General features: G+C 38.4%; 1 protein-coding gene across 1 annotated transcript in view; it reads left to right on the top strand.

Moving 5' to 3' along the window:
• The first annotated feature begins 1045 nt into the window (after positions 1–1045).
• LOC106879538 (electroneutral sodium bicarbonate exchanger 1) overlaps positions 1046–15835 on the top strand; it is a 161630-nt gene continuing 146840 nt past the window's right edge. The window contains exon 1 of the mRNA XM_089350788.1: positions 1046–1520. Coding sequence (XP_089206914.1) covers positions 1439–1520 — 82 coding nt within the window. The 5' untranslated portion in view covers positions 1046–1438. The remainder of the gene's footprint in view (positions 1521–15835) is intronic.

Consider the following 15835-nt stretch of genomic DNA (forward strand, 5'->3'; position numbering starts at 1 on the left):
AACAAGTAAAAGAGTATACATACACACACCTACGCAAATACATACATACATACATACATACATACATACATACATACATACATACGTACTTATAGTGAGTGGGTCTGAATGTGTGTTGTATGTTTATGTGTGTCTCTGTCACATACATCGTGACAACCGGTGTTTGGTGCTTTGTTGTGTTCCCGTAAGCTAGCGGTTCGATAAAGAGATCGAGAACATATGTACTCTGACTTAAAACATGTACTGGGTTGATTTCATACCTAAACCCTTAAAGGCAGTGTCCCCACCATGACCGCAGTCGAATAACTGACACAAGTAAGAGTATGTGTGTGTATAATGAGAGAGAGAGAGACAGAGACAGAGAAAGACAGAGAGACAAAAAGACAGAGAGACAAATAGGCTGACAGACAGAGAGATAGACAAATAGACAAACAGATTGACAGAAAGGAGAGAATGAAAGAGAAAGAGGGAGACAGAAAGGCTTGCAGACATGTGTCACCGAACCCGTTTCTGTTTACAATTCGCCAAAGTAATCAATTAGCAGGGAACCGAAGGAGTGAAAGCGCGTGTTGCCACGAAAGTAGATCGAACACCGAACCACGTGGTACGACGCAAATCTCCTAACACACTGTTATAGTTTTATGTACATGAGAAATTATATATATATAAATACACACACACACACACACACACACACACACACACACACACACACACACATATATATATATACATATATACACATTTAAATGTAAATAAACGACCAATTAAAAAGAATACACGTGGAACAAGGCTTCACAAAAACGGTATTAGCTTAATAGAAAGAATAAGTGACAGCGTTTCGGACGTTAGTCCTATCTATCTATCTATCTATCTATCTATCTATGTGTATACACGTTGTATAGACATCTACGTGTGTATGTGCGTGTGTGTGTGTGTAAGTGTGTCTGTGTGCGTGAATGTAGCAATATTGTGCGTGTGCGTACATGTGTGCGCGTGTATTAGTATATATATATATGAATGTGTATTTATGAGATACAATTTCAGTGACTTTTTACTAACACCCAATGAAATTCGCCGCCATGAGCTTTGAGCTTTGTTTCTTTTGCTTTGCCTTCCCTCTTATGCCTTTCCCACCACATTTATATACGCAAACCTATAATAAATAAATAAATAAATAAATAAATAAATAAATAAATAAATAAAAGCATGTTAATGTGTGAGGTGGAAAGAGACCAAGAAGCAATGTGTGTAGGTCAGTCAGCATTATAAAGTTAGTCAGCCTGCTACACCAGGCCAATCTGTTGTAAGAGGCGCGACATTTCACTGTACTCACACATGACATACTAAACTGACTGACTTAGCAGCCGGTATAACTGAACGAAGGATATACATACGCATACAGACAGAGAGCGAGGTTAGTTGATAGAAGAAAAACATGGAACGTAACGATTCCACGTGTCCCGTCCGGGACAGTGGAGTTAATAGAGAAATTCCAGATAAAGATATTGACAACATCGGTAAGTTTTTATATAATTGTAATTTCCAACAAATTATCCATTTTTTTTCTTTGGTCATAACTTTGTTCATTCAACTTTTCCTCATTCATTAAAATAAAAGAATGTGCGTAGCGCCTATTATCATCATCTATAACTTCTGTACCTCTCCCTCAGTAAATGCAGACGTGTTATAATATATATATGTGTATATATATATATATATATATATATATATATATATATATATATATATATATATATATATATATATATATATATATTGGCCTTAATTTGTATGTATGAATTTATGTGCCTTTTGACGTCAGCATGCTGTAGGTTTAATGTTCGCGTGGGTTTCTTTCATCCGAACACGTAAAGCGCTAATGTTTAGAAAGTATATATGAAATTTCTAAATTCAAAATGCCCCCCAACCCCACAAAAAATGAAAAAGAGAGAAAATTAACAATACAGCTGTTAAAATATTAGGTAAATTCTTACCAACTCACCCCCATGCCTTTTTTATTTTAAATCTTTGTGTCAAGAGAGTTGAAACATTCATACAGATGTTAGTTGTTTTTTTTTCCGTTCTTTTTTCTCCCCCCTCCCCATAAAATTACCCTGAAAAATTTTCGATACTAAGTGTAGTTTTTTTTTTTAAACAAAGGCTCTTTTACACGTCGCTGTCGCTTCCAATACGTACATACATATATACATACATACATACAAACGTGTGTGTGTGTGTGTGTGTGTGTGTGTGTATATATATACACATATATACATATACATATTTATACATTTACGTATACATACACACATACATTCATATGAAAATGGATTGATGGATTAATGTGTATATGTATATATATGTATATATACATACATACATACTATATAACTATATATTTATATAAATATATATGTCTCTCTTTCTCTCTGTCGCTGTGTGTCTGTCTCTGTCTCTCTCTCTCTGTCCACGCACACATATATGAAGTAAATGGATTATCTGCCGGAATCGACGTTGAATAATCTTGTTGTTCTAGCATCGGAACTTTCTACTTATGGTTTTATTGTACAGATGACAGAAATCTCCACTGACACTTGTACTAATCGCATCTGTTTCGAATTAGATCGCACAATTTATTAACTTAATCGTGCTCTTAACGTAATCTTCAGCAATCAGCCCAACCATTCTTCATGCTCTCACGCAGTTTCCAGCTAGCATACTTCACTGACCACGCTCGGATTGGTCTGAGTCCATCGTGGAAGACTCTTGCCCACTACAACATTCCTTCGGTATTGGTATGAAGAGTGTCGGTATGAGACGATGTCATTTCCCCCTCTGTTTTAACCTAACCTCTTTATCTATATCTGTGCGTGCGTGAGTGTCTGTATGTATCGAACCCAAGACTATGAGCTTTGTATTGTGTCACACATGTATTCATTAACATGTGGAGTTGGTGGTATACCTGCTGATCTGTATAGTTTATGGAATATTTTACGCTAAACTTTTCTATAACATGTTCGTTTTCTGTGGACTATATATGATACAAAATAGGATTTTGTTCAATCTTTAGAAAGTTTGATGGAATGAGACAAATGAAAAGAGTGACAGGTTCAATGTCCTGCAATTTCTTCTTTATGTTGTGAATTCAACACACCGAGTTGCTGTTTGCTTCACTCGTAGGAAGATCAAGAAAAATACATTTTGAGTCATACAATTAGTGTCGGTTTTATAGATATATTTGACTTTTCTCAAAATACAAAACTCCATTGTTTTACAACATTAATTATATATGCAAAATTTAATATCCACATACCAATAATAATAAAAACAATGGGTTGACTAGGCACAGGGAAGTACATATATACATACACACATACACATACATACATACACACATACATGCATACACACATACATACATATACGAAGGTTGTATGAAAAGTCTTGAGCCTCAAAAAAACAAAACATGGTACAAGACTTCTGATGAAGGTAGTCTTCAAGGCTCAAAAGACTTGAAGACTGAAAACTTTTCATACACCCCTTATATATATATATATATATATATATATATATATATATATATATATATATACACCACCACCACCACCACCACCACCTTGAAGGGTTTAGTCGAACAAATTTATACCAGGACCTATCATTTGAAGTCTGGCACTTATTGTATCGTTGTTTTTTTTCTTTTACCGAATCACTACTTTACGGAGACGTAAACGAACCAATACCGGTTGTTAAGCAGTGGATTGACCAATACAAACACAAACACAAAGACATTCCCCGCCTCCACACTCACAGACACAGACTCACACACATACACATACATACACACACACGCACACACACACACACACACACACACACACACACACACACGCATGCACATACAGACAAACTTCCATATAACCCCCATCTACCAAATTCACCTCCGAGCAACCGGGTAGATTTTGGACCATAGTTGAAGGCACTTGGCCAAGGCGCCGCGCAGTATGTCCGAACTCGAAACTGCGTTGTGGAGTGAACCATTCCAACACCTGTACATACAAAACTGATATAGCAGACGTCTTCAAAATATGTGGATGACGCTAGCAATGTATATGTATGTGTGTGTGTGTGTGTAAATATATATAATTGGATGTGTATATGTACATATATACATACATATACATATATAAGTGTATCTCTCTCTCTCTCTCTCTCTCCTCCCCCTCACTCTCTATATACATTTATATAACTTAAGATGGGTTTCGGCCAGTATAAATAAGCCCAGACCCTGTCTAACTTTAATAGAACCACCTGGTGAAGTCTTTTAGTCATATAGTTTAAAACTATAGGGTGTGCAGGTTTAGTTACCACTTAGAGGTAAAGTCTAACTGGGAGTTGAAGCCTTTGATAACTAAAATATTCTTCTTTACAAGCAAAACGTATGACTTCGACAAAGGCCTGAAATTGCATGGTAGTTTCTCAGTTTACTTGTTTTACGCCTCTCGCTATGTTTTCTGTTTTACCCTTTTTTCAGTCCGATGCATTTTTATAAGTCTATTCTAAATAGCCATCCTTGTTTTCATATTTTGAAATAGCCCTTGTTTCATACTTTTTGAGTAAATAAGCGCTTTACTTTCTTAAGTTATTCTGGTAATTGAAATAAAAAAAAAAATAAAAAAATAAGTAACTGTGTATCATACACGATGCGTGGACGCCAGGGAGATATGTTCTGTGTATCACATATGATAAGACAGAACGGGCAAAAAGTTAATTGGCAGCTGAAACCCTGCATGCGATAAGAAGTGCGTATGAGTCTGTGGCTTTTATACATTTTCCAGGAGTACAGGTCGCTTAAGAGGTGTGAAATAGTTGCATTTCAGAAATGAAACCAAGATGCGGTATACTTTGAAGTTTTCTTAACTTTCCATTTATTTTTCTCCCCAGCTCTTTCTTTCTTTCTTTCTTTCTTTCTTTATTTCTTTCTTTCTTTCTTTCTATCTATCTGTCTATCTATCTATCTATCTATCTATCTATCTATCTATCTATCTATCTATCTATCTATCTATCTATCTATACGTGTGCAGGAATAGGCAAACAAACACCTTATAACTAATAGTTGTAAACTTCCGGTGAGTCGTTACTTTGACTCCCTCTTGTAGTCGTTTCACTTAATGACGCTACAAACATTCTTAGGAAAGGTGTAAATGTCAAAACTTCTTTATTTCAATTTCCTTCGTTTATTTGTTTATTTCAGTTTATTTGTTTATTTCATTTGCAGTGTCTTTGTCACTCGCTCAGTCAGCTAGAAATAAAGTCCAGATAACTTTTAAGTCGCACTATCGTTTATTGAAATGATGTGATTGTGACGGTTGGAAAGTCTTTGGTATTGTAGGTCTATGCAATCCAGGCAGAGGCTTAACAACAACAAACAACATCCCAAATCAATTGAAATGTAACTGAGATGCAGCAGTCTAAAGGCAATGGGCAGACTGGTCAGTTGCCGGGGCGGATGGGTGGTTGTTCTTACTAGTCTACGAGCCAATTCTGATCTATGAATGCTGTAGCTGCTGCCAATAAATATTCTTTTCTACTCTAGTTACAAGGCCCGAAATTTTGGGTGAGGCGGGGGCAGTCGATTAGATCGACTCCAGTACGCAACTGGTACTTAATTTATCGACCCTGAAAGGATGAAAGGCAAAGTTGACCGCGGCGAAATTTGAACTTAGAACGTAAAGACAGACGAAATACCGCTAAACATTTCGCCCGGCGTGCTAACGTTTCTTATTTCTTTATTGCCCAAAAGGGGCTAAACATAGACGGGACAAACAAGGACAGACAAAGGGATTAAGTCGATTATATCGACCCCAGTGCGTAACTGGTACTTAATTTATCGACTCCGAAAGGATGAAAGGCAAAGTTGACCTCGGCGAAATTTGAACTCAGAACGTAACGGCAGACGAAATACCGCTAAGCGTTTCGCCCGGCGTGCTAACGTTTCTGCCAGCTCGCCGCCTTAAATAAATATTAAAGGGTCCAATTCACTGATAAGACGGCTTTGCTGGGAGTTGTTTGTAAAGAAGTAAACACTGAAGCTGTTGGATGTTATTAAGTCCCAACTCATCTCTTGTAAAGAAACTTACAAGAACGTGAGCTTCGGGTTCAGTCCCACTGCGCAGTACTTTAGGCAAGTATCTTCTATTATAATATTATAACCCCGGACCAACCAATGCTTTGTAAGTGGATTTGGTAGACGGAAATTGCAGGGAAACCCGTCGAATACGCATACATATGTACACACACACACACACACACACACACACACACACACACACACACACACACACACACACACACACACACACACATTAATGATTTGTTGCATTGATTTGAATCAATTTCGATATCCGCACATCTGTGTGCATGTATTCATGTACTTGCACACATCTGTATACACATACATATAGATATACATGTGCATTAAACTATATACCCATGCATATTGGGCTGCAGTTTCGCGATCTAATGTAAATTCCAGATTCAACAAAGGGAAAAGTTTCAAGTATAGTGTTTACATAAAAAAAAAAAATAACATGTGAAACAGGTGTAGTGAAACTTAACTTATGTTCTTTTATATATATGATAAAAGTCACTGTAATCACGTCTCGACCAGCCCATTTATTTTTGGTCGAAAATATTAAATAGAAACTATTTGATCTGTTTGTCTAATATTTATAGATCTGTTTAATATTTATAAAACCCGTTTGTCTAATATTTATCATTTTAGACTGTAGTCGACAAAACAAAGTACTATTCAAGTACTGGGGTCAATGATATCCATTAACCCTATTCCTTCAAAATTACTGGCATTGTATCTAAATTAGAAACCACGAGAGAATGTAGTGTGTACGGTTTGCCTAGGACTTGGCTGCTATTTCTAGCATATCAAACAACCCCGTAGATTCTCTCTCTCTCTCTGAATGGTTGCCGCCTGATTTCTACTTTATTGTGACGTTGTTTATTTATTTTATGGATTAGGGTTAGAATTAGAGCAAGGATGATTTATTAGTGCCGCCATAGCCGTAATAATTATACTGTACAAGCTGGCTTCGCTGGTACAAGAGAGTTAACACATGCTTTTGCCGTTTAATTCCTCTTCATCTCTGAACGGGCGCAACCATATGACTAAAAGGAGCCTTTTTGGTTAAGGCCCATCCCACCTTTTTTTCTTAGGCACATTGAAGCCAACAACATCACATTATTCAACCCAAGATTGCAAGATCCCTTTCATAAAAAGCGCGATAAAAATTTTCATAAACGCAACAATTTGTGTTAAGAAGTAACCCGAAGAGGAAATTAAACTACTATTACTGCTACCACTACTTCTACTGCTGTTGCTGTTGCTGCTGCTGCTGTCACTACTACTACTACTACTACTACTACTACTACTACTACTACTACTACTACTACTACTACTACTACTACTACTACTACTACCACCACCACCACCACCACTACTACTACTACTACTACTACTACTACTACTATACGCGCGCACACGCACACACACACACACACACACACACACACACACACACATACACACATCATGTTACACTGAGAAGCGGTGCATGGTATTATTATTTTTGATTAAATGATTTCAGAAGACTTCATTATTAGAACTAAACTATCTATCTATCTATCTATCTATCTATCTATCTATCTATCTATCTATCTATCTATTTCCTTCCTTCCCCCTCCCAAAAAGAAAAGCTCTACATTGTATTTGTCCCATCTTCGTTGAGCCCTGTGTGGCTAATAAAAGAAATGTATCTATCTATCTATCTGTCTGCCTGTCTGTCTGTCGATCGATCGATCTGCCCAGAAGTGTTTAGTCGGACAAATCGATTCGTGTACTTTTTTTTTTTAAAGTCTGTTACTTATTCTGTCGGTCTCTTTTGCTGAACCGCTAAATATCACACACACACACACACACACACACAAATATTTTTATGATAGTCTGTAAGTCGATTCTGAATGAAAATTTAATGTAGAATTCAGTAGGACTCTTTCATTTAATAATTAAAATAATAAAGTAGTCTGTAACCCCTGTAACTCTTCCGCATCTCCACACAACAAAAATAGTGCAGCCCCGCTAAAAGTAGCTTTATGTGCTACCTGTAATCGAAACTCACAACTCTGTTATCTTATTTTAAGACAGTAGGATATGTGACTTGGAGTAGATTTGGCTATTATTTCTAGTATGTTTAATGACCACGTTAGTTTTTCTCTCGTGAGCCTAGCTGGCAAGTTAGCAACAGTTCGCTTCGCATGTTATCACTGATATTGCGATGGATGCTTACGGCACTTAAGTTTTGTAAATTTCTCATTTTATTTACCCTAGTTGTGAATAGATGCCAAAAAGGGAACATGAGACAATTATGCATTTTGCTGTTAGTTTGAGGTAATTAGTGCAAGTACTACCTCCCAAGGGAGAGAGGGAGATGTGGGGTTTACTCGAGGCTGACTTGCAAAGAGTAATCTAATTGTACCACTACGACCTAATTAGCTTTTGAAAAGTACCAACAAAGAGATGTTACGCCGTCTTTTACTGGCTAGAAACAGCAGTCACATTTTCTCTAATTTCACCTAACTCCACTGTCTTAGAAGGTCAGATTAGATAAATTTGTTCTAGCTAAACGAGCACTGACTAAAAGACAGACGGGATGGTCACGACTTGAGTGCTTTTGATTAGACAGATCTGCTCAATTAGAGCGGATCCTGAAGGCATGCAACAAGAATAGCTAATGAGCTTTGCACCAGATAAGACTACACACACATGATGATGATATTCCAGGAAATTTTTGGATTTAGAAGTAGGAAAACAAAAGAGATAGGCACACATGCCTACACACAGACACACATGCCTACACACAGACACACACACACACACACAGATACAGAGAAGGAGAGAGAGAGAGAGAGAGAGAGGAGATAAATAAATGAGAGGAAAAAAGTCAGTGTTTTCTTTTCTCTCTTTCTTTCTTTCTCTCTCTTCCTTTTTCATCCACCTAAATTATTCAATTTAGATTAACAGGAGTGATAAAACTAACTGTTAGCAGTTTACAAAAGTTTCAAAGTCTCGAGGAAGAAGGAAATTAAGGTTATATGGGTTATTATATTGGGGTGTACAATTTACCACTAGTTAAAAACTAAACTATTCCGGTAGAAAGTAGAAGCATGTATGCAACTCACTGAGAAGCTTGAGTTAGGTTAGTCTCTGAATAACTGCTTTCATTCAGACGTGTGTGTTGTATGAAAGGGTTTGTTGTGTTTAACGACTAGGCTGTCGTCTGTTAATTTTATACCGTGACACCTACATAACGTCTGACTACCGTAACTGCTGAACTAAATAATAGACACTCCTCGATATGTTTTTTTTTTTTTGTGAAGTCGTTATTCGTTTTTTCCTTTTCTCTGTGGGTTTGCTTTGTTACATTTTAAAATTGTCTTTTCTTTTTTACTTTCTTTTCTGTAAGTTCAGATATTGGACTATATATTGATTAATGGATCAATGTCATTTATCTATTTAAGCATTATGGAACGTGTGAGGGCGCATGGCTTAGTAGTTAGGATGCTGTGTTTACGATCGCGAGATTGGGATTTCAATTCCTGAACTGGTTGGTGAGTTGTATTCTTATGCAAAACACTCCCAGCCACGCTGCTCTGCGATTACTTCGACACCTGACATATGGAATACCGTTCACCTGTTCTGGCAACGTCAATTTGATGGGGGCGTGGGTGTGAGTTAATAGGGCCAAAACGTGGTCCTACATACAGCACACACATTTGATCACTATAAGCAAATCATTTGTGCAGGTTGTACGAGAAAGTGCGGAACCGTCTTTCTCGAGCTACTAGAGATTACCATAATCAGCATGAATGTACGCATGTATATAGCCATGCACACACACACACGTGTCTATATGACTGTGTGCGTGTTGTATGCGCTGGCGTGGATATAGGGTATTGCTTCCCAGTCATATGGCCATATGGTTCCGAGTTCAGTCCTGCACCGTAGCGCCTCGGCCGAATTTTTTCTATAACCCGGAGTCAACATAAGCTTTATAAATATGTGCGCATGATTTGATGTCTACGGATGCTTTACGTTTGGCTGTCACTTTTCAATTTCTTCAATTTTTGTTCCAATTGATTTCATATTTGGTGTGTTGATATAGTTTTGTATGGTAATTATTGACAGGAAATTCATTTTTGCAATAATTCAACAAATAAAGAGTTAATAGCTATTAAAGTTTGCAAATTTGGGGTAATTTTAGCCAATCGAAAGCCACATGTAGGTGCCTGTTTCCATAGTAACAAGCCAAGCTGTTACCTGGTTGCTTACCCACGTGATAATGTTTAAAATGCTTAAAATACATGAGGTATGAGGTGGTGTTGAGATATACTCTTTACTCTTTTACTTGTTTCAGTCATTTGACTGTGGCCATGCTGGAGCACCGCCTTTAGTCGAGCAAATCGACCCTAGGACTTATTCTTTGGAAGCCTAGTACTTATTCTATCGGTCTCTTTTACCGAACCGCTAAGTTACGGAGACGTAAACACACCAGCATCGTTTGTCAAGCGATGTTGGGAGGACAAACACAGACACACAAACATATACACACACACACACACACATATATATATATATACATATATACGACGGGCTTCTTTCAGTTTCCGTCTACCAAATCCACTCACAAGGATTTGGTCGGCCCGAGGCTATAGTAGAAGACACTTGCCCAAGGTGCCACGCAGTGGGACTGAACCCGGAACCATGTGGTTGGTAAGCAAGCTACTTACCACACAGCCACTCCTACGCCTATGCTAAAAATAATAGCTAAATAGGACTTAAATCGCGCATAAAAAAATTTTCTTTGTTTTTGCCCAATCGTATGAATTCCCGTGTGTAGAATACAAATTCGCAAAAATTTTCTGAAATTTCCAAACCAACAGAAAAGATCCGTGTCTACTTGTCTTGATAGAGCTTGAAGGCTGTATACGAGTTTCGCTGCCATACAGCAATGTTCATTGTTCCCAATCTTCCGCAAAAAAAATGTCTGACTATGGGGAATTATTTATTACCTTACTTACTTGAAAACGGGCGAGGATTGGTGACAGGAAGGGTCTCCAGCTGTGTAAAGTCTGCCTCAACAAATTTCACCCGATGTATGCGAGCTTAGAGAAGTTAAACGATAATAACGATTATACGTACAATACACACACAAAACACACATTCTCAATGTGTGCATATGAACATGTCCGGGACCAGTAATGGTCCAATTCTTAAGTTATATGAACACATGTGTGGACGCGCGTGTATGTATAATGCTTTTGTTTTTTCTTGTTGACAGGACGGAAGGTAGTGACTATGACCATTGCAGAGACAAATTCCTCTGTGTGTGTGTGTGTGTGTGTGTGTGTGTGTGTGTGTGTGTGTGTGCGTGTGTGCGTGTGTGCGTGCGTGTATGAGAGACAGAGAGTGGGAAGGTTAGCCTCAAATCTGAAACTTGGCCCAAATGCTTGCGAAAGACTGGTTTAAAGGCACCACGGGCACTAAAGGCATCCACGTTGCCGGGTTAAAGAGACAAGTCTATCATCCAAGCAGCCCAGGGTGAGATTTGAACTCAGAACAAATACTAGAAGGCGTCTTGTTCTTACAGTTTCACCTGAAAGAGACAGTTGACAGGCGAAACAACGAACAACAGTAACACCATTCACTATAGGACCGACACATATATAATATGTATAATGTATATGTTAAAGTGGATATGTGAACATGCACACACATAGATAGATAGACTGATAGTTAAATAGATAGATAAATAGATAGATAGATACATAGAGAGAGGGGGAGAGGGAGAGGACAAAGACAGAAAGGTATGAAAATGCTTAAAGAATGTGGGCCAAAATAACTCGCCATTGTTGCATCAATGCTGCTCCGAACAGCCGAAGGAAACAGTACTGACGAAATATGCCGAACACATGATTTCCGGTGCTCAGCTGATCAAGAGAATGCACCGAGGTTGAATGTCTCTTCACAATATAATAAACACACATGAATGCTTGCACTTCACGCACTCGTATAAACTACTAACACAAGCCCACTCTCCAATAACCTCAGGCTTTAGTAGAAAAAATTATATATACATATAGTTTTTGTTAGAAAAATATAACTATTTATATGTAAATCAGAAATGGAAAAACAAAACAAAACAATAAATTGAATAATTATAAATTCAATTCAGTTAAGTTAAAATATTTTATACAAACAAATGACTGTTTAGGAGAACGTTCGGGCTGGGGTTTCTGGATAATTAGCAGAAATCCCTGGCTTGGCAATGTTTCCGAGCGGCGTTACCTGTTCGCGACAAGCTCTCAAGGCACGGAATTGCCGTCTCACCGACATGCCCGAAATGTGGGCAAGATAGGGAAACCGTCTTGCATGCATTCGTGGAGTGTTCGGAGTTGTCGGGACTGATAGCTTTTGCAGAACAACTGTTGTCAGTGATGGGAAGAGTACAGCTATCAACTGAGTCAATCATCGAGATTGTACCACCTTCTTTCTTTCACGGCTCGAACGTTCTCTTAAACAGGCTGACCAACTGACTTTCATCGTAGCCCAGGGTCTCCCTCCGTAAGCAAGCTACTTACCACACAGCCACTCCTACGCCTATATATACATACATACATGTATATATATATATATATATATATAGTACATTATCTACGATATATATGTGGGTGTGGTATGTGTGTGTTTGTGTGTATATGCGTGTAAGTACGTGTGTATGAATATATCAATATATATATATACATATATATATATATATATATATAAAAACAAAAGTAAATGAGTATATGCATATATACGTACAGGTATGTGCATACCGACATCCACCTGTATGTATAGGTGCATATCTGGGTACAGGACATTGCACACAAACGTAGACGAGAACACACGAGCCACATAGAGAACATTCTACTTCTTCAGCTACCCACGGGAGAATGTACGAAAAAACAACAGACGAGGACAGGTGGTGTAAATAACAAAAGGATGTATTAGTATGACGCTCGGGAATACGGAAAGTCTTTGACGTTTCGAGCTACGCTCTTCAACAGAAAGAATACGGAGACTAGGAGAAAAACACGGAGAAAAAAAATTGAATAGTGTTCAGTCAACGGTCAGTCATAATAATGGCTAATAACGGCTGACCGGAAGTTAGAAATTCTTTTTTCAGGAGAGCTAAGAAAAGGGGGAGATAACAAACGGTGATCGAAGAACGAGGGGCTGTGTGTGGGAGATAGAATGCTGGTGATCTTGACGTATGTAGTGTGAAAATGGGGAGGGGAGAAAGGAGTTGGTCAGTTGTAGTGTGTGCGTGGTGTGATGCGAGGGTATTGGTGTGATGTGATGTGAGGGTGTTGGGAGGTGGGGAAGGCATGGGTGGAGTGTGGGTTAGGCTGAGGGTGGGGTAGAGGTAGGGTGGGGTATGTGGGTAGGTATATATATATATATATATATATATATATATATATATATATATATATATATATATATATATATATATACATATACATACATACATACATACATATATGCATGCACGATGAATTCAGGCGTGCGGACGCAGGCGGATGGTCTGCTGTGTTTCTTCCTGCTGGCCATATTTGGGGATAGTCGTAGTTTTACCAATTAAACACACTTGGTCTTCACTTTACCTTTTATAATTATTGTAATTATTAAGGCGGCGAGCTGGCAGAAACGCTTACCGGTATTTTGTCTGTCTTTACGTTCTGAGTTCAAACACCACCGAGGTCGACTTTGCTTTTCATCCTTTCGGGCTCGATAAATTAAGTACCAGTTGCGTACTGGGTCGATCTCATCGATTGGCCCTCGCCCCTAGAATTTCTGGCTTTGTGCCTAGAATAGAAAAGATTATTATTTCAGTGTCCTTTGTCTAAGCTCTTTCATCACACATCCTGTGACCTCTTCAACGACTTTTTATCCATGTGTCTCCTCTTATTCTGTTTAGTCCATTCTGTCTATTTGTATCTCCTCTCTCTCTCTCTCTCTCTCTCTCCCTCTCTCTCTCTCTCTCTCTCTCTCCATGCTGGACCATTGAAATCTACAAATTTTTCATTCTCGCTGTTTATTTTCTCTTACTCCTTTTTGTTGAAGAGCGTAGGCGCGAAACGTAAATGACTTTTTCATTTTCCCGAACGTCAAACTAATATACTTCCTTGTTCATACATCTGTCTTTGTGTTTTGTTTTTCTATAAATTTCAACTATATACAAACTTGCTTATGTGTGTTCAACACACACACACACACACACACACACACACACACACACACACACACACACACACACACACACACACACACACAAACAAACAAACAAGGATATAAAATCATGAATGCTTTTGGGACCCCCTAACTTTCAGAACTTTAACCATTTCTTAGCCTTATATCCGTGATTATAAAACGATGCTTCATTTTATTTTCTCTCTCTCTTTCTCTCTCTCCCTCTCTCTTTCTCTCTCTCCCTCTCTCTTTCTCTCTCTTTCTCTCTCTCCCTCTCTCCTTCTCTCTTTTCCATTGTCGTGTGTGTATGCGTGTTTGTGTGTGTGTGTGTGTGTGTGTGTGTGTTGTCTAGGCATGTTGTTTGACGTGCGTTCTTTTCTCGATTATTCTGCTGTTTGTTTTGCTGGTGAAATTTTAAAATAATATGTTCGTTGTAGTGAAATAAAGCGGTTCCAATTAGTTATATACGTTGTTATTGTCAGATCGCTTGGGCATTATTGGACGACCATAATTTTTTTTTATCAGCCATCAAAAGTATGTGTATTCTTCTTCCTGCTTTTCAGTTTATGGAATACATACAAACAAATGATGGAGCCTCAATGTAGGTTGTACGACCGGCCAGAAATAATAGCTGAATCTCTTCGAGATCATCCTCTGCTGTCGTAAAAAGTATCAGTAAATATTGGATAATGTATTTCCGGGCATTCTTTAAACAACTCGAAATACAAGATACTTCGCGGAATGAATCATAGACATACATACATACATGCATGCATGCATGCATACATACATACATACATACATACATACATGCATGCATGCATACATGCATACAGACAGACAGACAGACTGACTGAGCCCCACTATCTGATGCAGACTCTCGGAACGTGCATTTTAAAGAATTTTATGCGGAATCAAAGTAACAACTAGGGGTGTATCCGAATCTCCTCCTCATATGTATATAAAAAAAATTAAACTCCTTCTGATATAAGTGTTGTTGTTGTTGTTGGCACTCCGTCGCTTACGACGTCGAGAGTTCCAGTTGATCCGATCAACGGAACAGCCTGCTCGTGAAATTAACGTGCAAGTGGCTGAGCACTCCACAGACACGTGTACCCTTAACGTAGTTCTCGGGGATATTCAGCGTGACACAGTGTGACAAGGCTGACCCTTTGAATTACGGACACAACAGAAACAGGAAGTAAGAATGAGAGAAAGTTGTAGTGGAAGAGTACAGCAGGGTTCACCACCATCCCCTGCCGGAGCCTCGTGGAGCTTTAGGTGTTTTTCGCTCAATAAACACTCACAACGCCCGGTCTGGGAATCGAAACTGCGATCCTATGACCGCGAGTCCGCTGTCCTAACCACTGAGCCATTGCGCCTCCACTGATATAAGTGTAACCTACACGTAATGTACACCATCTTGCATGTGTCTCTCGAAAACTTAATGAAAATATATTTTATGCAAAT

Source organism: Octopus bimaculoides, chromosome 4 (assembly GCF_046866305.1).
Source record: "Octopus bimaculoides isolate indiv1 chromosome 4, ASM4686630v1, whole genome shotgun sequence".
Lineage (NCBI taxonomy): Eukaryota > Metazoa > Mollusca > Cephalopoda > Octopoda > Octopodidae > Octopus > Octopus bimaculoides.